Genomic DNA, 25,316 nt, shown 5'->3' with positions numbered 1-25,316 from the left:
TTTATAATTTTTCAAGCAGCACGTTGACGTCATCAGACGCGGCTCTGTCCGCGGTGCTGATTTCTAGACACGTGACCCTTCTCTTTACTCCCCGTCCCTTTCTATTAAATCGGTTCTCGTCTCTCTTCCACCATTGAACCGATACAAACAACAACGCTTAGCCTGCAGACGATCTATTTTGTTGCCGTTTCTCCCTCTCAACCCATCGCCATTTTCCCCCATATCATTCCAGCGTGGTGCCGCCATGGACAGCGACTACCTAGAGAACCCTCTTTACAGCGACCTCAAACACTTTTGCCGTAAAGTCCAAGAGGCCTACAACGAGCTCAAGGAAGAATTGACACCCTACCGGGATGAACGTTTTTATAGGTACTGCATTTTACGAACAAAGACATGGCAATTTCACTCTACAGACGTCCTCTATTTGGAGGAATCAAATGGAAAGCCATACAAGTGATCATTCGATGGTGCAAAATTGATGGACTGAAATGGTTAAATATGTAACGTTCCTTTTGTGCAAAATGAGACATTCGAGATTGAAAAGATAGTAATGATCTTTATTAAAATAGTCATTGTAAAATGACAATACGTATATAGAATATGCGAATTCAATGCCTAGTAAAATGATGGTTGTTGTTAATACGCATGCGCGACTTTTCCTTTGCTGCTCCGCCCCATTTGAATGACGTCATATTCCAGTTTTCGCTCTGCCACTTTCTACGCGGATGTTGTTTCACCAACAAAGTGTTTTTCTCGCTACAACGCGGCCATCAAAGGGAACATATGGAGCCGTAAGTTTAGCTTAGTATTTTACTCGACATGTGTCGGTTTGTTATTAAGATTATAAAATACAAGCGTGATAAACTAACTTATTTACATGCACCATATGCTTCAGTTTGTTAGCAGATGCTAACTTGAAAGTTGGCTGTGTTGACATATTGATAACGTATTTGTAATTCCTTTAAAATATATATATATATCTTTCCCTTTACAGATTAGCGCCCATGCGTCTGTATACTCTGTCAAAAAGACATTTTGTGTTGGTCTTCGTGGTGTTCCTGGCTTGTTTCGCCCTGACAGTTGTTATTGGAATTGCAGGTATGAACGTTCATTCATTGGCTAGTAACTAGTCTGTTGTCATTCAATTCATAAACTCTTACAATTTTAATACATCTTTCTTTTTAAAAGGTCCAAAGATTATTTCTGAGCAGGTATACAGTGGGGATCATCTTGCCAAAAACTTCTCTGTTAAGGTAATCTCATAAAAAAAACATGAAACTGAATTGTTTTTAAGTACTTGAGCAGTTAGCCAAATTGTCACAGTACAAATGAGGGAAAAAGTCTTTGTTTACTGTTATGTATCACCCTCTTTCATTTAAAATTATGACATCTATTTGTTCACTAAAACTTTTAATCCAGTTTTTAGGGTGATTATACACTTAAGACCCTCTCAACTCTTTCCTACTCTTAAGTTTTTTTTGTATCATCTCTAAATGAATACATTTCTAATTCCTTCATTTTTAAGACTGGACCCTTCAATCTACGTTCACCACCTCTGAGTACATATCACCAGCAGTTGTGGCTCACCTGCGTAATACAGGCTCAACACACTAATGGTAAGAATGCACAAAAGTTCAGGGTTCGAGCCGGTCTCACTCGTGGTTTGCACATGTCAAAATGGAGGCAATTTTTCTGCCACAGTGGGCGACTTCCAGCAGCCTTTTGAGATGATCCTGGACCTCAAGGGAGTGAAGCAGGATGCTAGTGTAGCGCAAATCAAAAGCGTGCGCAGCAAATCGCGAACGCTGCACTGCAGGACCGTGAGTGTCACCTGTCGCGATCCCACCTGTGCGTATTCAAAACATGTCGTGAACACCCTCAACCTGTCGTAGGAATGTGACGAGATCATCGTGCTGCATTTGGGCTACCTCAACTTTAACCAGTATCAGGTCAAATTAAGCTTCAAAGGCCTCGAGGATATCACGTACGATCTCAAGGTCAACTTTGTGGTAAGTGACACACACTGATTTATAGGAGAGCCATTTTTAACGGTTTGATGAGCAATTTATGTGCATTTCAGTGGAAAACCTATAATCCCACCTTTTCCCAAGTTGAGATCTGGTTTCGCTTTGTCTTCGTGTTGCTGACCTTCATGGTGACGGTGAGGGGAAAATGCTCATTTGATTTGGGAGCTGGCACATCAAGATTTTCTTCCCTCATTTTCTTCTCAGTGTCTTTTCGCTCACTCGTTGCGGAAGTTTTCAATGAGGGACTGGGGCATTGAGCAGAAATGGATGGCCATCTTGTTGCCTCTGCTGCTACTCTACAATGGTAATTTCCTCCCATCTTTTTAATATTTACCTTGCGTTTGGAATTGTTGGAGCAGTACGTAACTTGAAATGGCTTGTGAAGTAATTAATTTCTGTTTATTGTTGCTTTCCAGATCCCTTTTTCCCGCTGTCCTTCCTGGTAAACAGCTGGTTTCCCGGGATGTTGGATGCCTTTTTTCAGGCACTTTTCCTGTGCGCCCTGCTACTTTTTTGGCTCTGCGTCTACCACGGCATTCGTGTTCAGGTGAATCCCGCCGCTGTTTAACATAACGCGAGGGCTGTTTGCGACTAGTTGGAAGTCAAAGACCCTCTTTTCCTGCCTTAACGCTTAAACAACAACATTTCGCGGGTCGCCTTTTGATGCCACAGGGGGAGCGGAGATGCTTGACGTTCTACCTTGTGAAGGTGGTCATCGTGGGCCTTCTTTGGGTCTCCGCCGTCACCCTCGGCATATGGCAGACGTGAGTTTTACATCTAATTTTTTTGCCCCGCGGCGGGAATGACTCATTTTCACCTTGCTGGGAATCACAGGGTCAACGAGCTACAAGACCCCACCTACCAGTATAAAGTGGACATCCAGAACTTTGAGGTGGGTCACTTTAACGCAAGTGAAAGATTTGAACTTCTATGAAATGGTGGATCCTCCCAGGGCATGAAGGTGTTCTTCCTGATTATCGTGGTCCTCTACACCCTCTATTTGATCTTCCTGATCGTCAGAGCCTGCTCAGAACTCAAAAACATGCCTTACTCAGGTGAAAGGGAGCTTCAATAGAAGAAGTTACCCTCTCAAAAAGTGTAAAAGTGTTTAAACTCGCATGCGTTTGACTTGCCTGTAGATCTGCGGCTAAAATTCTTGACGGCACTGACGTCCGTGGTCCTGGCCATAAGGTACAATTTCTCGTGAGGGTCTCCGAGTGGATTGAAAGTGGTCAGGCTAGCACTAATGTCTTTTTTTCAGCCTGGTCATTCTCTACTTGCGGTTCGGCGCCAATGCACTCCAGGACAATTTTGTGGCTGAGCTGTCTACTCACTATCAAAACTATATCCTTTAAACTTGACGATATGCTGTGAAGCAGATCCTAACAAATTCAACGTTTTGAAGTCATTGTCCTTAACTCCAGACATACCAGCCGAGTTTTTGTCCTTTTATGGTCTGCTTAACTTTTACTTGTACACATTAGCATTTGTTTATTCCCCTTCTAAAAACGCCCTCTATGGTAAGTAGTTGGAAAAAAGGAGTCGCGACAACTGCTAATAAAGATGATTGATTCCATTTTGTTTAATCTTTCAAGACTCCCAATTGAAGGACAATCCAGCTTTCTCCATGCTGAACGACTCGGACGACGACGTCATCTACGGGTATGGGTGCTTGACTTTTTGTTTTTTGGAGATTCAAATCCAATATGAGGTTGTGTTTCTTTTCCAAAGGAGCGAATACGAAGATATGCCTTTACAAAATGGACGTGCCATCAAAGCAACCACCAACTTCCAGGATGAGAGTGATAGCGACTGATGCGGTAGACGTAAACAAACAGAAAATATCATGTGAATATGTAAATAAGAGATTTTCACAAGGGGATACGGCAAGTGTACATGAGTATATTTTTAAAACTGGACCACTCCTCCAGTTTCTACTGTACTGAAGTTCTACTGTAAATGGGGCATTTAATTGAGTTGTTTTGTTTTGATCGTTTGACTTGCACAATTAGCGTTTCTTAAGTACATAGGAATAAGAGGGTCACTCTGGAAATAAATGGAAAAATATGAGGAAAGTCATGAGGTAATTAGGCTTTCGATTAGGAAAAAGGTGGAATATTGCAATATTCTTGGGGGATTTGGGTTATAGACAATCCACATTTTGTACACTTTCTGTTCATCTACTGATGTTTCTTCTACTTTAATGCTTTGTGTTTGTTATTGCAAGATTCTGTGTGACATGAAGTTTGACCAAAGCTGAGATTCAAGATTGTGATGGTAAGAAGTAAAAGTGCCAAAGCTGCATTTAATACGACTCAGCAAATTGGAAGCATAATATATCCTTGTGAAAAAAATGGGTTTGTAAATGCACTTTTTATTTATTTGTTGGCATTTCCTACTGTATTGCTTGGATTATGTGTATTTGTACTTTATCTACTATTGTTGAACATATCTGACTACTTTGGAATGATCTTTGCCTTGATGTATATCTGAAATGCGGCATAGGAATGTTTTCGGAACCACACCTTCTGGTATTTTGCCATTTGTCATTTTTCCTTTTGTCCAGGTTTACAGGGAGCCAAAGCAAATATCATGTACTGCTCCAATCGATATGGTGCCTTCCCTTCTTGTCAATTATTGGTAATATACACCCGATATGTACGTGCCCTCATCTTTAGTTGTGAATGTTATATTAATTTTAAGATTCGTACTAGGATGGGGGTTCTGGCATTTAATAAATGAGGGTAAAAAAAAATCACCTGGAGAATGAAAAAATACTGTTTCCTTTTATTTGATCGTACATTCTACATATTGTGAAAATGCAGCCAAGTTTAATATTCAGACAGCCAAGCCAAAAACACTGACAATGCAGCACATGGATTTGTTCTCCCATTTTATTGCACAGTTTCCTGTTTGGAGACAAAAGAAAACAAGTATCTTTTAGACATTTTTTTAAACTGTTGTTATTTTCATTCATTGTTTTTACCATCAGTAGCATTGTCCCAGTAGCACGAGCTGGCAGTCTGCAGCCCTGCTCCATTATTCTGCATGATGACACAGGTGACTGGGAAAAAAATACAACTGGGGTTATTATTCAATGCGAGATTAGGATTAGGATGAGATTAAATGTCCCCTGTCAATAGTCACACTGACCAATGTATTTGAAAGGCTTTCCAAGTTTGCACAGTTGACTGAGGCACTGCTCCACAATGGTGGTACTCCACTGGTTCACCCGGAAGTGTTGATAGGAGCTTGTGCCAATTGTTGTTTCTATAGACTGCGGGCAGGACACTGTAAATATTTAGTGCTTCATAACTAGCCTAGTATTGATTAAGATCCCTTCAAAATAAAATTGTCATGGTTCGACCAAACATGCTTGGTTAGCGTATCCATGGCAACCAACGGTACCCCCAAACGCGCCACTATTAACTAGCCATCGAGTAAAATAAGTAATAAATGTAATCCAATTCCACTCACGTCTTTTATTAACTTTGTGACGTCCTCCACGACAAAAGTAGTCTGTTGGCAACAGAAACAATAATGAAGAAAGTGTTTCAATCGTAGTTACGGTACTAGTATTGTATTTTTTTCGTGAAAAATATTTGTGATATGTATCCTAAAAGATGTTTTTTTTATCCGCATAAATGATACTTGCCTCATCTTCACCTCCTTCGTCCATGTTGAGCAAAATAGTTGGGAGTTTCAGAGCATAACTTCCGGTAACGCGTTTACGTCACAATAAACGCGTTTCTATGACATTTGAAGACGAATCAGAGATAAATGTTTAATGTAATTGTCATTATTTGCATAAACGATGTCGAATTAAACACGTTAAAGAAAATCAGACCACCAAATTTTGTATTTGTAATTCATTTTGTAATATTCATGCCAAATTTATTTTCCAATTTTTACACTGGGATCTGCAAATTAGATTAGACAACTTTATTCATCCAGTACTCGGGGAAAGTAGTAGAGGCCAAAAATTAATATTGAAAATGATTTATTGTGAGCACAAATGGTGAAGAAAGAGGACTGTAAACCAATAGTACAGACAACTGTACATTGTCCTTTGTCTAGAAGGGTTTCTCATTTTTGTGTGATGGTGAAGGAGTTCTGATCGATGAGTTTTCCCACTCTCTCCTGTAGCGTCTGGACCACGTCAGTTGTGATGAAGACGTGCGTGTCGTCCAAGTCTTTCAGGATGAACTTCTTCCCCAGAGCCATTGTCTCATCCAGATACAGGAGGAATTGCTTCATGGCAGGGTCGCTTAGGAATAAACAACAACACGTTTGAATATTGCAAATACATCCCACTATAGTGGTCTTTTTACTTACCATTCTACAAGGACACCTTTGTGCACGTTAACCATTTTGAGTGATGGCCTCGAAACCTGTTGTAAGACATATTATTAGATCGCAACCGTAAAGCGCACGATGATGTTCTAACTATAACAACGTCGACATTTAAAAGCCACGTTTTCCGTGTTATTCTCACGTGCAGGACACGCGTGAGCAACGATTTTATTGGCATTGGATGTATTTAACAAACCAACCTGGAATGTGTTATTGTTCAACGCAAGTTTGCGTGTCTCATAATGATGACGACATGACGGCGAAGAATTATGGACAAGTTTAGTATCATGCTAGTGCGCATGCGCGAATACAATTAATCGCAACTGTGCTTTTGGCTTTAAATCAGTTAATCGACACGTTATGGTAAGTTTTTGAAACTAGATTTCTTAAATTTCAGGTTATTTGGAACTGATCCATGTATTTTAAAATTTCAGCTTGTTCCCTAATCGATAAGCATTTGATTTTAGCATGCAAAAGATGAATAAACATATCGATTGACATGTTTGCAAAGCTGCATCGACCCACAGCGTGCAACTAAATATTGTATATAATAATTGTCATTTGTTTGCAAAGCTGCATCGACCCACAGCGTGCAACTAAATATTGTATATTATAATTGTCATCATTATTACTGACGTATCGATGCAAAATAATGAAAATAAAAATGCATTTAAGCAGTTAATGAAAATAAAAATGCATTTAAGCAGTGATGATTTAAGTTATGCATCCAAATAGCTCCTGAGCAGGTCACAGGTGCGTAAACAACAAATAATAAAAACGAAACATATTGTTTTTAAATACAGTGTACTAAGCCAGTTTTGTGGTTAAAGCATACATCATCATTTTTTAAATAAACTACTAGCACATCTGACTTGAGGAAAAATAAAATCAATTTCATATCTTGTCTTAAAAATAATCCATTTGGCACTTGTGAGATAACCATCCAGTTTTCTACTTTAGCAAATGGCAGCTCTTTACAGTCTTATGTTATCGCTTATTCAATATGATCACAATATTCATGGCAAGGAATGTCATGTATTATTCCAATGCAATAATCAATGATGTTGTAAGCTGATGAACGTCAGCGGCCGATGGTGCTGTGCAGAGTTTCTTGGATGAAGCGGAGGCTGCGTTTGTACAAAAATGAATCTTTCCTCTCTGGTTTGCAGATGCTGAGATGATCCACGTCCACCTCGATCAGGTCTCCGATGCCGACATCTGGAAAATTAATTCGGTGAGTAGACTGCTTTTTTTTGGAATAACAAACTTTATATCATTTGTGCATGAGAAGTTGGGTTTCCTTCAAGCTTACTTGCAGACTGTGCTGGGACCACTAGTATCTTGATCATAGGACCGATGGTTGTGGGCAGCCTTTCCGCGAAGCTAAGCACATTGATTTCCTTTTCTTTAGCCATGTGCAAGAAGTTTTCATTGAGGTCGCGCAGAGCTGGAGAATCTGAAAATGAGACCGTTTATAAAAATAACAATAATTGAACTCAAAAGTTTTTTTCTCTGAGGGCCACTTTCAGAAAAATAGGAGGTAAATGCCAATTTAAAATCTTTCCACTTTCATTTGTTAAACAGAGGATCGGAATCGGGTATAAAAAAGGTGTTTTGATGTTTTTAAAAGGTATAACTCATTGGCTGCCATTGACGAAATGCATTTGGGGTTTGAGATGTCAGAATTGACTTTATTATAACTGACCTCTGCAAAGCTCTTTGACCTCGATGGAGGGGAAAAGCAAATATCGGACACTGACGGAGTATTCTGCCATGAAAGTCCCGTGATGGGGAACGCTGTAGAACAAAACGCCCTTGGTGTTCTCGAACAGGTCGCTCAGATCTGGATCTTTCGAGGCATCGATCAGCATTTTTTTCACGAGCAAGCCTGACAGAGACGAAAGGATGGAGGAGGAAGGGCCAAACTAACCCACTTGAGTGATAACACACAGTTGTAGTAGGACTCTAACCCACCTCCCATACTGTGAGCTACCCACACCACTGGCCTGTTTCCAACTCCCGCCATCTTGAGTTTTCTGAGCAGTTCCTGACTCCTGTAGGCTAAGGACTTTCTGGATCATGGACAAATACAAAATGTAGGATTTAGGCAACCACTCGGATGTCGGTAAATCACGCAAAACAGATGGATTCCTCACCTCTGATTCTCGGCTGGACACTTGGCCAACCAGTCGCTGAGGTGGCTTTCGTACTCCACGGACAATACTCTCAGATTTGGACAATCTGCTGCTAACCATGTCTGTCAACCACAGGAAAATGGAAACTCCTCATCGATGCTAAGCAAGTTTGGCTTTGTCACCTTTGGCCAGCACTCTGTATAATCATCCTCGCTGTCTCCATCGTTCTCGTCTTCTAGCGGGTTTCGGTCTCTCTGTCGCCACGTCTTAAAAGCCGCCCCCAGAATCCCGTGGATGAACAGTATGTCTGCTTTGATTGGCTGGCTGGAACTGGACGCGAAAAGAGTGGCTTTGAAAAACAACACAGCGAATGAGTGATTTCCCTACCTGTCGCGGGTTTGCGGGTGGAGGATGTAAACGCCGTCTTGGTACTTCTCATTCACCGTCTCCCTGTCCAAATTGGCGAGCGCGCGGGCCGCATGGGAAGCGTCCATGACATATGGAGACTGGACCATCTCAGCCAGCACTGACAGCCATCCTAGATGTCATGGAAAACATTGTAGCATAAGAAAAATAGATTTTATTTGAACTGCGCCATGACCAGGCCTAAAAAAACAGTTTTATTGATATTTATTGCCCTATTTTGTTGTCATTGGGTTTACCTGACTGGACGATGGCTTGGTGGACTCTATCGTTAAGAGCCAAGTTCCCGATGATTCTCACAATGTTCCTCTGGATTTTCTTCGAGTCTCTACGGAGCTGATAAACCCTCTGTAGGAGCTGCAGACCCCCGTTGGACACTATATGGTCACAGTGGCTCTGGAACTAAGCGCAACAAACATGTTCTAAGCTAGTGTAGGAGTTTAAAAAGACTTGAAGATGGAACCACAGTACCTTGGAGTGATGCACTAAAGCTTGCAGGCAAAAGGACTCGACCTTCTCGGAAGGAACCGAAGTCAGGCTTTGGGCGTAAGGAAGGCCGTTGCCACCAAAACACCACAAGCCACCCTACGGTGACATTGTGATTGTGAATTTCTGATTTCACTACAAAATTCTGAGCTAGCTTTACCCGTTGTGCTGCTAACGCCTGAGTGCTCTCCCTGAGGGCCAGCGAGGTGAAGTACTGAACGCATTTATCCACCTCTGACTGCGGTAGGGAAGCGAGCAGTTGCCTCAGGCCATCCTCTGCTGACGAATTCTGTCAATATATTGAAAAAAAAGTGAATGGTTTGGTCACACAACGGAATATTTCACAGCGATACTTGCATCGTCCAGGTCAGGAAGTGAAGGCGGAGGGAGGAAGAATCTCGGGTCTGCTCGCAATGTCCGAGCTAGGCCCACTGCGGTCCTCTGGTCGAGCACCTGGGCCGCAGTCCGGTATTGGTAGTCTGCATTATTGACGACATTGTTATCTAACCCGTGTTGTTTAATACAACGATATTACTTGTTACTTTACCTTGCCAATTGCAATTATCCACCAATTCCTGCACAGCTTGCATTCTGACCACGTGATTGGCAGACTGTGTCCTCTTGAGGAGTACCCATAAAGCCACCTCGTGTGGGTCCGCGTCCACGTTACTGAGACGCTCTGAAGACACAAAATAATGGGATCAAGTATGCTATGTTAAAAAAAAAAGAAAACTCGCACATCTGCCTACTGACCCTACAGAATCTACGGAAAGACCATCGGACCACTACATCGAACGTTCACAAACCTTTAAGCAAACTTTGTGCCATCCAATAGGCAGCTGGATTTCAGAAGATACAATGTTAATGTTTTGGGTTGGTGTTTACAGTAGTAAACACTCCTCATTCTAAATAATTTTCAAGGAATCCTTCGCATTTCTTACCATCTAATGACCGTAACAGAAGACGCGAAGAGATGTCTAGAAAGCGCCTTGCCGCTTTGTGAAGTTCCCTTCTTGTCGTGTGAGTTAGCCCTGGAGAAAAAAATGTCACTTGCATGGATGTTTTTTAGATATCACCGTTTGTTTAGGATGATTGTCAGCTGGTTCATGATGAGGGAAAATGGCCTCGCTTCCTCAGAGTATATTTTGACCAGGGGAAGTGAGAAAATTGGCAGGAAATATAGCTGAAAGAGGAAGTATGGATGGGAAGTGATGACAGAAATAGTCATGGAACACCTGGACCAACTATTAAAAAAAATAAAGGCTGTCAGCATTTTTACAGAAACATTCCCTTTTTCGTTTGTAAACGGCAGGTCATGGAATCCAGTAAAAAATTGTATTGGTGCAACACTTTATTTTAAAGAGAATGCTTTCTGTACACATGGCAACTACCTGTCAGGTTCTCCTTTTCATCAGAGGGACTCGCTCGCAGGTAGATGTAGGATTTGTACTTCTCCCGATGAATGGCGCTGGTGTCGATAGTCATCGCCTTGTCCAGGGCGGCCACTTCGTACGTGATGAAAAGGCAACCTCTGTCCAAGTGGAAACGTCAGACACGTACATCCACAAATCTGGCCATTTTTCAAGTGAAATCACTTACCCTAAGACTATAGCTCCTGTTACCTTGGCAACCTTCCCTAGGGAGAAAAAAACATTGTTGTCTAAAAACATTTTTAAAAATTGGGGTGCTGGTCCCCACATTTTGAGAAACATTATCTCTAAATACATGACAATTTATTTGTGATGTTTGAGCCCCAAAACTCACTTAAATCCCTCCACCGTAGTGATTTGGTCACTCCTGGTAACCCGGCCGTGCTCAGTCTCCTGCATCGTATCAAGCGCAGTGCAGTCGCAGACATCCTCTTGTTTTGCTAAAACAAATACATAATAAATAAACCAGCTCAACTGCACAGACGTGCTATTCTGCAAATGACTGTGCACGGGGGTGATGGAGCATGTTCATCATGAAGTTGTCATATGGTTCGACATACCGAAAAAACGAAATTTAGCAAATTGTCAGTCACCAAAAGCCATGTGGAAAAAGTGAATATTTTAGTAATAAAAGCAGCCGGCGATTTCCTTGTACTAAACGTCAGAGCTAAGCTGACAGCGAGCTTTAAACTGACGGTGACTCCAAGTCTGACATCGTCTGTACTCCATTTTTATTCACTAGTTATTGTGAATTTGAAATTAATTTGAATATGAAATTACGATCTGAACTTAATATTTTACCGATTGGTGTTTTGAACACATACCGTGTTTTGTCCAGCTGATGCGCCCCGGGTTTGTTTTGCAAAATACGTCGCACAAATTCTACGTCAGCATGGAAACGCCTCCCACGTGAACCTTATGTTCTAAAAATACATTTTGTGACTTACTAAAATCAAATCATATCACGTATTTGAGTAGCGTTGGTTATTGTGTGTCTGTGTGTTTATTTAAAAAATATAGCACATCGATCCATTTTTGACCAATTTCAAAATATTTGACAGGTATGTTCTCTCTTATTTACTAGTTTAAAATTGAAGACCTAAAATGATCCATAATTGAGCATATGAATAAGTGGTTGCACTGGATGTGCCTTGTAATGGCTGGTGAACCTCATGCGTGTAAAGTGTAATTTTTATAGAAAATGGATGAATGCTTTGTGTCATGTTTATTCATTTAATCAATGTGTTGATAGTGTTTAAATATTCCAGACATGCTTATTTGTGTAAATGATGATAGTGAGTAAACAAATGGACAACTTGAAGTTCATACGTTTGCTCCATTTATTACATTAACTTAATGTTATTAACATAATCACATAATACCCAACATATTATGAGCACCTCATTGCCATATTACATATTTTGAAGGGGTTTTCTCCAAACATATTTTATTGATCAAAAATGGCAACATTATTTAAAAAATCTTTATAGGATAATTACTATTTTAATTGATTTTAAATAATGTGCTCTTAATATTTGCTATTCAAGTGGTGCTTACGTAACCCATAATGTGCTATCCACGTATGTATGATTATAGGAGGCTGAATTTTTACATTTCTTTTGATGTCAGGGCTGATTAATTAAATTAATTGACTTAAAATTACTATCCCTCTGTTATTCTTGGTCAAATTAGAAATAATTTTGGTAGATGTATTGTAGGTATGTAGTCACATTGATCAAATATTTTTTGTCAGTATTTCTCATAGTCAAATGAAGCTGTCAATATTTTAGGCAATTATATTTATACAAGCAAAATAACAATTTTATTCAAAAAGTCCCTTCCATGTTATGGCGTGTGGTCAAATAAATCAAATACAGTTTTAGACATATATTTACAAAGTTCAGGAGAGCAATCCGGGCCATATTTCCCTATGTATTTGTCTCCTGGTAGGCCCTAATAATGCTCTCATAAGCGGGAGGAGGGGTTTGCGTAGCCTGGAAGCCCCTCACGCTGTCCCCCCAAAAGGAATTGGGTCTCGGGGGGGTGGCTACGGAGCGAGCCGATCCGGTGGAGGTGGTCAACATGGGCGTGCGAGGCAGTGACGTCTGGCTGCCTTCCTCCGCCTCCCTGGCTATCTGGCTACAGTGGATGAGGGGGTGGAAGGTGGACCCCCTGAAACTGGACTTGTGGCCCAGAGTGTCGAAAGGATCCGGGGTGGACGTCTGGCGATGGAAAGTGAAAGCGGCGCTGACCAGGCTGTTGTTGCTCCTCCGGTCGTGGTTGCCGCTGCTCCGGTTGAATCCCGGGTGGTTTCGACGGGAGGGACGAGTTTGCCGAGGAGGGGGGCAGCTAGAGATCCGGGCAGAGCCCGCTCTGCGGCGGGAAAGCCAGGTCAGGACCACGTAGACCAGGGATCCCAAAAGTAGGCCCGCTGCCACCGAAACGCTGAAAGCTATGATTAGGGGGACTAGGGAGAGAAGATGTTGTTTAGACACTATCGATGTGGAAACAAAAGAAAAAGGCCAGGAATTCACGTTTTTGTATGGTATTGCGATGGACCATAGTCGAAGAAGTCATGGAGATTAATGCAAGAATATCATTTGGGTGTCAAACCTCAGAAATGTGAGCTGGACGTGCTAAGCACTATTCCACACTTGAGCCTCTTTGGAAAATGTCATTTTTCTTTCATTTCAATTGCGCTTCTCTTCAGTGCTGGTGGTTTCCTGGAGTTCTTTCTGTCTGTCTTTCCAACAATAACAATCGCATCACTCTACAACACACTGTGTTACATTAGCGCTCCTTTGGATCAATTTGAAAGAAGAAAGGATTCTATTACAACTACCGTTTGTCATCTTTGCCTCAAAGTGCTCATTGATTTTGGCCAGAAAAAGCTGACCTAAATTCTTCTCAGCTTAAGCCATTGCTCAATACTGGATGTCCATCAACGCTCTTTCTTAGGTGACTGAATTCCGTCAGGTCAAACCGCAGTGAATGACCACTGACGGCTCTCTCACTCAAATTATACTGTAAAAATAAGTGCTATTTGTCTTTATTTTGCAATTTTGAAGTTTACACACATGGGTAAAACTGTCCATTGTTAACGCTTTTGATTGTTTTTAGTTTTCCATCCATACTTGTGAACATTGAATGATTTGACATTCCTATTAATTTAAAACAATTGTTTCTGGATCATTTTAAGCCTTATTATTATCCCAAGATAATATTATTCTCCTAATACACTGCTGCCTGGAGACTACAAAAGCCTGAGCTCTTGTGAAAACACTAATATTCCAAGTGTATATCAAAATGAGAGCAAGAACACAAAATGATGATGAATTTTAGGAAATGTTGTCTTTTCCAAACCCGGATTGAAGTTGATGTTTTGGAATAGCATGCCTTCCTAAAGCCAAGTTGAGTTTATTTCCTTGTCAAATGTTAGTGCACATTTCAATCCACTTTAGAATTGGCGCCCCCATTTCCTTGTTTTCTATTTTAACATCCATGTACTATGTTCATGTTTTTGTAATTTACTAGTTTAAGTGGTTGGATATCAAAATCCATCATTGTGGTTTATAAACCATGTTTTTTTTCCCACAATGAGTGTTTTCATAGAGCGACAACAACAAACTATTTTCTCCCATTGGGTCTCCCACATTGAATGGTTAAATCTGGATGTCTGCCACGAACAACACATCAATTTCCTTTTGTTTACAGCTAAACATTGACTTTGAAAATAATCTTAACAATTGTTCAACCATGTCCCACCAAATATGCCTCGTTTTGAATCTGGTAAACGTATGACACCATATTCCACGTGTTTTCCCGAGAGAGAAACAAGCACAATTAGCCGAATAAGATAAGAAAAGTTAGGTGAAACTCACCAGCATCAAAAGACTGAGCAATTTCCATGAAGAGATTGGTATCATTCACAGCCATGACTTTGCTTGCCGTGTCATGAGAGCACCAAAAAAAAAAAGAAAATCAGGAGCTCTCTTCTTTCTCCCCTTTTCTTGTCTCTTTTTACATTCACTAATGGATTTTCCTGTCTTTCTCCAGAACTTCTTTCCTGTTCCTCTCTCCTCCCCTCTTTCTCTCCACGCGTGTCAGGCTCCCTCAGCTCAGAGGCGCTCGTGGACTGGTGCTTGAATTGTTTATGGAAGTGTGGAAAAAAAAAAGAAAAGAAAAGAACTCCAACACTGTCACATTTCCTGCTTTCCCCCCATGAAACAAGCTCCAGCAGAAGCTTATCTTTCCCGGACAGAGACCCCGGCGTTGGGAAGAGGGAGTGCTTTTCCTCTCTTCCTCTTTCATCATTTCCTTCAGGTTGATAAATATCAACATGTAAGAAGTAAGCGCTTAATTTAACACTTGGTAATGAGTTTTGAAGCCGTTTTTTAGCTTCGCCCTCTTCCAAAAGTTTCAGACTTTCCACACAGCACGCCAGGTCAGTGGTCGTCTGGCCCCATTTGCGGCGACGGAAGGGCCAATAAAAACATTTCTTTCGATAAGCCTGACAGAAGCCCAAAAATGGAAATGCGTTTTAAATCACTGGGTGACAAGTTATCATTTTATACCAGCAGTTGTAATCCCCTCCAGCTGAAATTTATCAGGGCAGACACAAAGAAACGCGCTTGTTATGGTGTTGCTATGAATCTAATGCTGCTTAGGCCACAGTATTTATGTACAAAACACAGACTTATTTCCTTTTTCAGGGGCCGAACGAGACACACAAGATATTTAGCAGAAATATTTTTTTCTCCGTGTTATTGTGTGTCAACAAATATGATGGAAAAAAAATTTCCAGAACTTAAAACATAAGGGTAGTTCCTTTTTTTTCCCATCCAGGAGATGGAGTACTAGTCCACCATTTCATCCTACTTTACAACTGGTTTCCATAGATATTGAGAGATGCTCCTTTGACTGGGTTGTAAATTACAATTGAATTAATCAACTTAAAAAAAGTGGTATGGACGCTTTTAGTGTACGAATCAAGTATTTAATTTAAAATATGACATTCACATTTAATTTTATTAACTATTTATTTTTCAAATATGTATAATACCTTCACCTCAGTCCTTTTGGCTGTTGTCAAATGGTAAGCAAAATTAAAAATGACTTGAGTAATTTAATTCTCAATGTAGAAAATGAATTTGGCCCTCAATTTCGGGTGTTTTTTCCATTGAATAGTTATTCCACCCAAAATAATGCATCAGAAAAGCCCACTTTTTTCATCATTTGATCATTTCTTAGCTTTCTATTCCTGTGCCAGCTCGTAAATGTTGACAGAATGCGGTCACATGGCGACGAGGGAATAGAAAGCCTATGGATAGATAGCATGCGAGCTGAATGCAATAATTCTGGGTGTGATGTCATCCTCTGTTAGTGGGTGGAGCCAAGGTAGTTGAGAAAGGAAGGCTAATTCGAATCTAATTTCATTATTAGAGGTATTTTTCTTGGATAGAAATGTGTCCAAATTATGATCTGTTATCATTTGATGTCCCTGTCATAGCATCTTTAAGAAGATTGTACATCATTTATTCTTAAATCTTCTGCATTTGCAGTGTAAATGTCATTTAAAAAAATAACAAAGAAAAAACTAAATCACCCTTTTAAAAAAAAAAGTAACCTATTGGCCTACGAGGCTACCTTATGTTAATTTTTCTGCCATCGACAGTATTTTACGTCCAATCCATTTTGACTTGGAAGGCTGTCTGTGTCCAAACAGTTGACGCTGGCCCTCAGAAAAGCCAAATATATTCTTTCCACTCACTGTAAAATAATCAAGCACCCCTGCCCTATACGCTCAGCATCTTTAACAAGAGATGCATCCGTCCTGGAGTGGAGGCCAGCGTCTGCCTCTTTGGCACCGAGTCAATTTCATCCCACAACTTTCTAAAAAGCCTGGGAAAATTGCTGACTCTGTTGCAGGGTGGATTAACACAGCAACCGCCGTGCGTTTATTAGATAAGCAAACGTCAGGATGGTTCGCCACAGGAGCAAAACTCCTTGCGTTGACCCTATGTTTGATTTTTTTTCTTTTTTTTCTCCTCTCTTCTGCAGTGGCAGCTCCTTTCTCCTCGGCCGCATCTGCTCGCTCCTGAGGGGCTCTCGACGTTGGAGGTCACCCTGAGCCGGGCTGCATAGGAATGAGGACTGCAGAGGTATGTATATGCACCCTCTAGCCAAATACATCACATTTTCATCTCAAAATGACAATCAGCAAGCAGAATTCTATTCGTCATCATTATATTGTCATGTCGACATGCTGTTTTGCTTGCTCTCACAAAAATAGCCAGTGAAGTGTTGCTATATTTGCTCACACAATGTGATAGTCTTCAATTTGTTAGAGGGTTTAAACAAATGAAAGAAAAATCTAAAATATTTTGCCCATTCAAGGGCGAATAGCATCTTAATCATGGGAATCCCAGCAAATAGAATTTACATTGTAAAAGATATAAGTTCATTTTTCTGGCTCAATAAAAACAGTATTTCCAGGAAGACGTCACAAAATGATTTTAAAGAAATTTTCTTTTTACACACATATATTGGCACATGACGGTTATTTACACTAGCTGTTGTCTGGCTTGAAAATTGTATAGAAAGCCAATTTCATTTTAAATTTACTGGTATAAATCTAGGTCTCAGATTGTCATCTGTGTCTGCAATGTGAAACTTTACTAATTACACACCTGAATCCTTATTATAATAATTTTATACCTTCTTCAAAGTATCCGTCCGTGCAACTATTTCCAAATGCGCTGCTCGCTAAGATTCCCAGAATTTGGATTCAAATCAAGCAAACTTCCTCAATACCGTCACCAAATTCCCACCTGTCATAACCAACAATAGCCCATCGATGCTACCTTGCGTCCGATTGGTCCCCGTGGCGCAGAGCGAGCGAACCCCTTTTTGGTTGGACAGCAGATGGCAGCGCATGCCAACCAGGAAGCGGTCCTGTACGCTGACATCATCAGCAGCATCAGCTGCATCAGCAGCATCAGCATCAGGAGGAGGGGGAGGAGCTTCGCTGACTCCTGAGTTTCTGCAACAGGGATGAACTGAGGAGAAACAACATCCAGACAGACTACTAAAAAACAAATCCTTTTGCGTTTGTGTCGCAGCGGCGATGGCGGGTTGAGAGACGACGCGGGCGACCCGGCCGGCGAGCGGGATGGCATCACCGCAGCGCTACAGAGACTCTCCTGGTGACATTGCCAATGTGATGCAGAGGCTGCAAGGTAGGCGTTAATTGCTTACTCATAGAACGCCGTCTCTGCTTGCGGCACGGTTTGGAGGTGACCCGCCACGTTGGCGTGACGTGGCGAAAAAGGGAAAAAAAAATGCTGACTGCCTATTCAAATACGAGTTTTATTTAAAGATAGAATATATTTTGTTGGTGTTTGGGTACACGCTGATTCACGGTCAGTTGCTATCTTTAGTTTTGCATCGGATGAAAGGTTCACTTTTATGTAGTTTTGACGTGTTATTTGTGAAGGGGATAAAAAAAGGGTATTATTGGTGGTTTGAATTTGTGTGTGGCAGGTAATATGCGATGCATGACTCATATCTTGAATTGGTATGCAGTAGGATTGTTTGTTGATTGATTCGAGGGAATTGTTGATAGTAGAAATAGTCATGGGAAACAATGGAATTAATCAAGGAAAAGATTGTTTCCTTACTGGTACTTAACCTTAATGTCCTTGTGGTACTTTCATTAATAATATGTAGTTGTTCTGCCCCGAAAATATGTCAACTAATTTATTCTGCATTACATTTGGAACACTTTTGTATTTCTCGTAAAGCAGGTTTTTATCTGTTACACAACACAATATTTGTTTTGGTCCAAAATTTGTGTAAAATAAGTTCCGAATTCAGCAACACTGTCACCAGGTGGCTGTTGATAGGTTAAAATGTCATATACTAACTCGATTTAATATTTTATGTTGGTGTTGAATAGTAAATTTATAATAACAAAACATTTAATGACATTACCATACTCACTTGCCCATGTGTTTTTTTTAATGTTAAGTTCTCATCTGTCAAATCGTTTCGATTTTTATAGTTCTGTTATCACCAAACCTTTTCATCACTTTCACAATGATAATCAACATATTTTTTGCTCCTCTAAGACCAGTGAGATAATACTTTGATTAAGACGCTAAGTGCAAATGAAAGAGCCTCACGCCCAGCACGGCGCAGCAGTGGCGTGAAACGGTTGCATTATTTATGCCGACACGTGTACCAGCACCTCCTCCTTCCACCAAAGAGCGTCCTAATTTATCAAGTGTTTTTCCTGCCTGTTTACTGTAGAGTCCGCAACCGCACAGGAACCTCCGTTTAAAGCCTTCAAGGCAGTAAATTACGCTCATTGTAAATAATTCAGCACGAGTGCGGCTTGTTCATAGACGCGGCTTACGTAATTGGCCTATTAGCGTAGGGGCACATGTGGAAGGAAGTCTTATGGCTTTTTTAATGACATATCGCCCATGATGTCTTTGTATTACTATGTCCATTAGGATACGCGTTAATGTTGATATACACTCACAGGCCACTCTATTAGGTACATTGGGTTACAGTCCAGAATGCAACTTTTATGTTGCAACGGTCTTAATACCATGATGCATCTGTAAAAATTATTATATAAATTATAGATGCTAGGGCGGTCTATCGGCTAATTGTTCCAATCTGATTATTCTTTAGGATGCTAAATAATCACATTTAATTGTGTCATTTAAATTAAATTTTTAGGCATTTATGCCACACAAAAAATCATAAAGTTAATCAATTTTTTTATGTCACTTATCATCACAAGGTTCGTGAGGGTGCTGGAGTCTGTCCCAGCTGACTTGGGCAAAATGGGAGCTATATACCATGAACTGGTTGCCAGAAAAGCACACCATTGATGGATTATTTCTAGGCCTATGTGTAACAACATAAAATATTTATTGAGAGAGAGCCATACTTAACTTTGTTTGTGTGGGGCAAAAGTTAGCCAATTGCAATAATTCACACACTTCTCTGCACAAAACTTTGGTTTTACATGGACAGAATCAAAATTTAAGCACGTGATTCCCTTTGCACAAAATGCCTGTCAGGTAGAATAAGGGCGCCGGCCGAATGGGATAGCCTGCCGGGTCGCTTCCGACCCACGGGCCATATGTTTGGATACGCTTGAATTATGTTTTTATTCTATTGGATGGTTTAATTGTGGCTGATATTGTACGGCATGTTCAAATCTGCATATGAATGTAAGTAGAAATGAATCTTTTGATGCGTCGTGCTGCCGAGCCAAAACCTCCATTGGCAATCAAAGGCGCAAACGTGAAAGAGTAGAAAGTACATAAATGTCGTGTTTGCATGCTCATTCTGCCTTAGTTAAGGCTTTATTGACTTTTTTCTGGCAAGGAAAAGCTTGCATCAAATTTCTAATCATACTTAGTGTTGTTCGATGTCAATCAAATACATTTTAACACTGATTAGCTGTATGAACACTCCTGCAGTAAGGAGTATGTTTTATTTATTTTGCCAAAGTTGCACATATGAGCAGCAGATAGCATGAAATGAGCACTCTACTTCCCCCGGGCTCCATTTTGGAAGCTTTCCCTAATCACGCTATGTGACATGAAGACAATTCCAACTTTGGTGCCCATTTTTTTTGAAAGCCTCACGCACAAGTGCCTTCTTTCTCCCTTCAACTGTCCCTTTTGCCGTACCCCTCTGCACTGAAACCCAGCAATTAGTGACACCATATGGTAGAGAATGGTGAGGCCACTTTGAACACCTCCCAGCCTGAACTCCTCCATATGCTGAGGAATTTGCCTGTTTTTTTTTTGTTTGTTGTCTTTTGTTGTCAGGAGGAAAAAAAAGCCACTGTTTCTCCTATTTTCAATTTCTCGCCTGTTTTCGCTCCCAGTGGGTGGCGGAGGCGTTCCATTTCTGCCGCCAGCGATAAATGATATCTGCCTGCCTGCCTGTCAGGCAGATGAAGTTTGGTGCAATTTCACCGTCGGTACATGATTCCTTTCGGGTTAGTGTTGTGAAGCGGAAATGCATTGTTTTAATGAATTCGGCAGGGTTGTCTGATTGCACTGGAGGAAAGTTTGCAAACATTTCCGTTGATTTATCTTCTGCAATAGACCCTAGTATCACCGTAGCCTTTGTAACTGTGGAAAATGAATGAATGTTACAATTACCTCCTCTACTATCTACTATTCACTGCTATCTTAGTATTATTTGCTCACAAGTATTATATAATTGCAGTACCCTTACTCCTCAAAACATACTTGTCTTAAATATGTGGTATGTCTGTTTTGTTGTTGTTGTTCTGTTACTTTATTATTATTATATTTTATGGGTGTCAATGTTTATAATTATATATTTTTTACATGTTAAGTGCAGTTTTTTCATATTCATGTAAGGAAACGGGGATCTTAGTTAAACTAAAATAACATGGTGTGATTGAGATCAGTTTTGGAGTCACCAGTTAAAATTGAATTTTGATTTTAGTTTATACTTTTTCCCCCCAAATTTAGTTTAAACTTGTTTTAGTCTAGTTTGGATATATTTTTTTAATATTATTTAACTTTTTATCAAATGTATATGGCTTAGAGTTAGTAAAAGCATAACAAAGTGTAATGAATACTCAAAAGATTTAAAACCATGATTAACTTACTAATGAATGAACATCCATCCACACATTAAATTATCCCATAATAATGCTGCGAGAGAGAGAGAGATAATGACATGTCACAGCTGCTTAGATACTGTCATTATTGTCAAATCAGTATTCATGAAAACAAATGTAGAATTATGCCCACTCATTGAAATGAAGTCATCGTCCTTTTGATGATTTGCCGAATTTATTTGCAGCATTTAAATTGCCTCATCACAAGCCATACGGCTTGGGCCATTTCAAACCCCAACAAAGTTAATTTGTCAACTATGCAAGTCCATCTTTGTTCATGCCCCTCCCCTGCTAAGTAGCACTCTTTGCATAATCCTGCTAAGAAACACACAACAATGAAAAACATAACCTGGGCAGACTTACAATCTCACCACAAAACAGAATTTCGGCAGAAAAGGAAAGCATCCAGCGCTGCCAAATTCTTAAGCCTCTGATTGTTGGTGAGTCAGGCCCAGACCCCCCCCTGACTGGCACGCGGCCACGGCGCCATGCGGTTGCCGGCGGCGACGCGACACTCCGGCCACGATGGTTGAAGGCCCGAACAGACGGTCACCTTGAGCCGCGCCAGCCGGTTGTTTTCTGGACACTGCCTATTAATCGCCACACGACTTCACACGCAGGCGCCGACACAAACAACCTGAGTGGCTGTGATGCCGTTTTTAGGCCTTGATTGTTCCGCTGGGATTGAAGCATTTAGCCGAGGCTTTCTTCGCGTACGTGCTACGGTGACTCTTGAAGGTCGCTAGCACTTTGAAATGAAGCCACAGAGCCTTAGACCTGCGGTGATTGATGATTGGCAGATTTTTACCTTTTTCTTCTTTAGATTTTTAATCTTAATCTATTTCCAACTCCAAGCCGAACTGTAGTATTTGTGTCCTAACAGTTAAGTTGAGTCCATGAAATTATAAAAGGTCAAGCTGGATGACCTGCTTTTAAAAAAAAAAACTTTAAACTAGTATTTTTTTTTACAATAGTATCCACCCATTAAATTAGTTTTAATTTATTTAACTTAATTTAAATAAATTTTCATTTCATTAACTAAATTTATTAAACTAATTTAATTTAGCAGTTTGCACCTTCTTATATTTTCGGACCTTGTTGTGCTTCCCGTGTCTCTGTGGGTTTTCTCTGGGTGCTCCAGTTTGAACACCCTCAATTGTCCTTAAGTATGAATGTGAGTGTACATGGTTGTTTGTATTATCACACCCTGTGATTGGCTGGCCTCCAATTCTGGGTGTCCATCGCCTATTGCCCACAGTTGTCTGGGATAGGCTCCAGCGCCCCCGCGGAAAGTCGAGACAACGCAAACTCATGAGGTTTAGTGTGAGCTCTTTGGGGCGGAATCCGGTACTCGGACGTTTGGTCGCTGGACGTTTGGTCGCCGGACGTTTGGTCACCCGGACGTTTGACAACATGATGGACAGTTTACTGTTGAAACCAGCTCTCAAAATTATATTCATGAAGAGAGACAGTTTAATATCTAAATATCTACTGTTGAAAACAGCTCTCAAAATTATATTCACCCGGGCGACCAAACGTCCGGACGACCAAACGTCTGACGACCAAACGTCCGACGACCAAACGTCCGGCGACCAAACGTCCGGCGACCAAACGTCCGGCGACCAAACGTCGGGTCGTATAATACCAGCATGGATTCCTTTTCCCTCCACATAAAGGCTTATTGGCCTTGTCTGATTCTGAATTCTGCTTAGGCATGCGCGATGGCATTGTACGCAATCCAAGGGAGTGTCTCATTGACATTTCACGCTTCTTATCAGATTGTAATCTGATTGAGCCCGCCGGCCATTCAAGGCTGGATTCGTAAAAGCACGCACGTTCGCTCCTTGGTGGCCGTGAGTGAAAAAAAAATTCACTTGTCTTGAGCCTAAATGCCACATCCTGACTGATGACCCCCAGCTTCAAGATACAATTTGTTGTGTATCCTGAAGACCATTTGATCAAATCAGACACTGATCTGTCAGGTAAAAAGGCATCACTGATGCATCAATACAACCCCCCCTGAATTTATTTTCTATCTACGTACGACGTAAACTGTCAGATGGGGCCACCAGATGTTTCTGGCCAATGTTAAAATACAATGTCTTCGTAGATAGCATCCGAACAGCGCGTTTTGTGCGCCCCATTGAGCCCCTCTCTCCCTAATACATTGGCTCCCTTGATCGGTCTTATCTTGCCCACCCAGCCACCTCCTTCCCCCCTTTTTATTTTTTGACTGTCACCTTGTGATTGGGTGGGAGGAAATTTGGCCACCGGTGCTTTATTGAGCAAGTTTCTTCTTGAAGATAGAGGTGGCGCTCTGACCTCTGAGCTGTCCAGATAACAGTTGGGAGCGGGAAAGTCATTTTTTTTAGTCTTCGGGGGCACCTTTTGAATGATTTGATTATGTTTCGGTATTCTGCAGAGGTCCTCGGACAGGATTCTTTTCTTCTTGGCGGTTATATTGAGGTTCTAAAACAATAATTGAACATTCAGTTTGAAATATGTTGGCCGGAGAATATAAATATTTAACTCGTGCCGTTGAAAGTTGCACTTTTGTCACCTAAAAATTCTAATCAATTTTAAGATAAGATGAACGAAAATGAATAAATGTTGCTTTGAGTAAACATAGTGACAATGTTGCAAACGTACAAGCAGTTTTAATGTTTGTTTTTTAAACACCGAATAATTTAAACCATTCAAACATTGTTCCATTCACATTCTGTTTGTCAACAGTCATCCAAAAATTTATTTCTACGTCTAAAAATCGATTGACCGAAATTAGGATTTCACTTGTCTGTGAATGGTAATTTTTTCAAACTATTGTTATGACTAAATAACACCTGGAGATGGCGGTGTTGTGTATTATTGGTTTTGCGGTAAACAGCTTTTGTAGCAAAAGATTAGGGCCTGGATCTTGACCTTTGCAAATAAGAGGTCAACAAGTCGGACATGTTTACGCACCTCAAATGCAAAAACAGTCTGTACATCTTTATTATTAATGAAATACATGTTCATTTCCTTTTTAAAAAGGGCAGATTTTGACCTCCTTTTGGTCCAAAACACTGATTATTAAAGAACTGAACTTTGGTTAATTAAAAGGAAACAAGCAGCAGTTTCTCATCAATCAAAAAGAACATTAAAGCAGTACTGCAATCAGTACATGTCGACAAAGCCGCCCTAATAAACCTTTTGTTCAGGATATTGAAATCATTTTCAATGCTTTTCCACCGAGACGCAAGTTAGCGCCGCTGTCAGATAGGACCGGATTTATCTGGATTTAATTATTTGCAGTTTTTTCTTCTTCCCGCGGTAACCGAATTTCCAGCAGTGATTCAGTTAGCGTTGCTGACGCCTGCGCTTTCACTTACTTAGCGGTCCCTGTAATGCTTGGCGGGCTGCTCCCTGGACCCGGATAAAGAGCTTAGACTGTCTGACCCAGTCGCTCGACGATACGTTCACAGGGACAGCCACACGAGTTCAAACATATTTTCCATATTTTGTATTGAATTGAATGCTTTTGTTGTCATTATTCAAGCAGAGTTGCGTTTTCAGCCGAGTTGCATTTCAGTGATGAATCCCGCTGTAGTCTTTCCGCGACATACATTTGTGTGAATGAACCCTTTCAGGCAGGAATTACCAAGATTTTTTTTTCTGTGTATGTTCATTGGCCCCTCCCACTAATGGCAGACGAGTTATACTGGTGTATCTTTTTTATTCATTTAGTTTTTTTTATTAATGTTGTTCAGTTATTCAGTTATTTTTAGGTTAGATTAGATTG

General features: G+C 40.7%; 5 protein-coding genes across 8 annotated transcripts; 1 reads left to right on the top strand and 4 right to left on the bottom strand.

Moving 5' to 3' along the window:
* Positions 1-89: 89 nt before the first annotated feature.
* tmem181 (transmembrane protein 181) lies at positions 90-4,302 on the top strand. Of its 2 annotated transcripts, none has more exons than XM_077587709.1 (17): positions 90-369; positions 995-1,098; positions 1,189-1,253; positions 1,526-1,616; positions 1,702-1,820; positions 1,893-2,009; positions 2,081-2,161; positions 2,232-2,331; positions 2,444-2,574; positions 2,700-2,791; positions 2,862-2,919; positions 2,980-3,082; positions 3,167-3,218; positions 3,289-3,371; positions 3,458-3,547; positions 3,623-3,689; positions 3,759-4,302. In XM_077587709.1, exons 1-17 carry the CDS (start codon positions 245-247, stop codon positions 3,841-3,843), a joined length of 1,563 nt encoding a protein of 520 aa, XP_077443835.1. In that variant the 5' UTR covers positions 90-244; the 3' UTR covers positions 3,844-4,302. The 2 variants fall into 2 exon arrangements, with proteins under 2 accessions (XP_077443835.1, XP_077443834.1); XM_077587708.1 differs by lacking the exon at positions 90-369 and adding an exon at positions 642-791.
* A 492-nt stretch (positions 4,303-4,794) lies between these two features.
* dynlt1b (dynein light chain Tctex-type 1b) lies at positions 4,795-5,740 on the bottom strand. Of its 2 annotated transcripts, XM_077587710.1 has the most exons (5): positions 5,683-5,739; positions 5,505-5,546; positions 5,181-5,304; positions 5,014-5,091; positions 4,795-4,936 (listed from the first exon to the last, which is right to left on the bottom strand). In XM_077587710.1, exons 1-5 carry the CDS (start codon positions 5,704-5,706, stop codon positions 4,866-4,868), a joined length of 339 nt encoding a protein of 112 aa, XP_077443836.1. In that variant the 5' UTR covers positions 5,707-5,739; the 3' UTR covers positions 4,795-4,865. The 2 variants fall into 2 exon arrangements, with proteins under 2 accessions (XP_077443836.1, XP_077443837.1); XM_077587711.1 differs by lacking the exon at positions 5,505-5,546 and having other exon boundaries at positions 5,683-5,740.
* A 270-nt stretch (positions 5,741-6,010) lies between these two features.
* Positions 6,011-6,658, bottom strand: gtf2h5 (general transcription factor IIH, polypeptide 5). Of its 2 annotated transcripts, XM_077587439.1 has the most exons (3): positions 6,581-6,658; positions 6,363-6,418; positions 6,011-6,294 (listed from the first exon to the last, which is right to left on the bottom strand). In XM_077587439.1, exons 2-3 carry the CDS (start codon positions 6,395-6,397, stop codon positions 6,114-6,116), a joined length of 216 nt encoding a protein of 71 aa, XP_077443565.1. In that variant the 5' UTR covers positions 6,398-6,418; positions 6,581-6,658; the 3' UTR covers positions 6,011-6,113. The 2 variants fall into 2 exon arrangements, with proteins under 2 accessions (XP_077443565.1, XP_077443566.1); XM_077587440.1 differs by lacking the exon at positions 6,581-6,658 and having other exon boundaries at positions 6,363-6,569.
* A 400-nt stretch (positions 6,659-7,058) lies between these two features.
* Positions 7,059-11,739, bottom strand: serac1 (serine active site containing 1). Its single transcript, XM_077586935.1, has 17 exons — positions 11,679-11,739; positions 11,189-11,294; positions 11,024-11,060; positions 10,816-10,955; positions 10,366-10,455; positions 9,972-10,103; positions 9,782-9,903; positions 9,585-9,713; positions 9,410-9,523; positions 9,178-9,340; positions 8,903-9,053; positions 8,698-8,845; positions 8,537-8,637; positions 8,355-8,452; positions 8,086-8,268; positions 7,693-7,836; positions 7,059-7,598 (listed from the first exon to the last, which is right to left on the bottom strand). Exons 2-17 carry the CDS (start codon positions 11,280-11,282, stop codon positions 7,462-7,464), a joined length of 1,983 nt encoding a protein of 660 aa, XP_077443061.1. The 5' UTR covers positions 11,283-11,294; positions 11,679-11,739; the 3' UTR covers positions 7,059-7,461.
* Positions 11,740-12,206: 467 nt separating this feature from the next.
* On the bottom strand, positions 12,207-15,215 carry myct1a (myc target 1a). Its single transcript, XM_077586934.1, has 2 exons — positions 14,736-15,215; positions 12,207-13,321 (listed from the first exon to the last, which is right to left on the bottom strand). The coding sequence occupies exons 1-2, from the start codon at positions 14,788-14,790 to the stop codon at positions 12,783-12,785; spliced, it is 594 nt and encodes a 197-aa protein (XP_077443060.1). The 5' UTR covers positions 14,791-15,215; the 3' UTR covers positions 12,207-12,782.
* Positions 15,216-25,316: the final 10,101 nt, after the last annotated feature.

The sequence above is a fragment of the Stigmatopora argus genome, chromosome 19 (assembly GCF_051989625.1).
Source record: "Stigmatopora argus isolate UIUO_Sarg chromosome 19, RoL_Sarg_1.0, whole genome shotgun sequence".
NCBI classification, from domain to species: domain Eukaryota; kingdom Metazoa; phylum Chordata; class Actinopteri; order Syngnathiformes; family Syngnathidae; genus Stigmatopora; species Stigmatopora argus.
The sequence above is the reverse complement of the archived record's forward strand: the minus strand, read 5'-3'. Positions and strand labels throughout refer to the sequence as shown.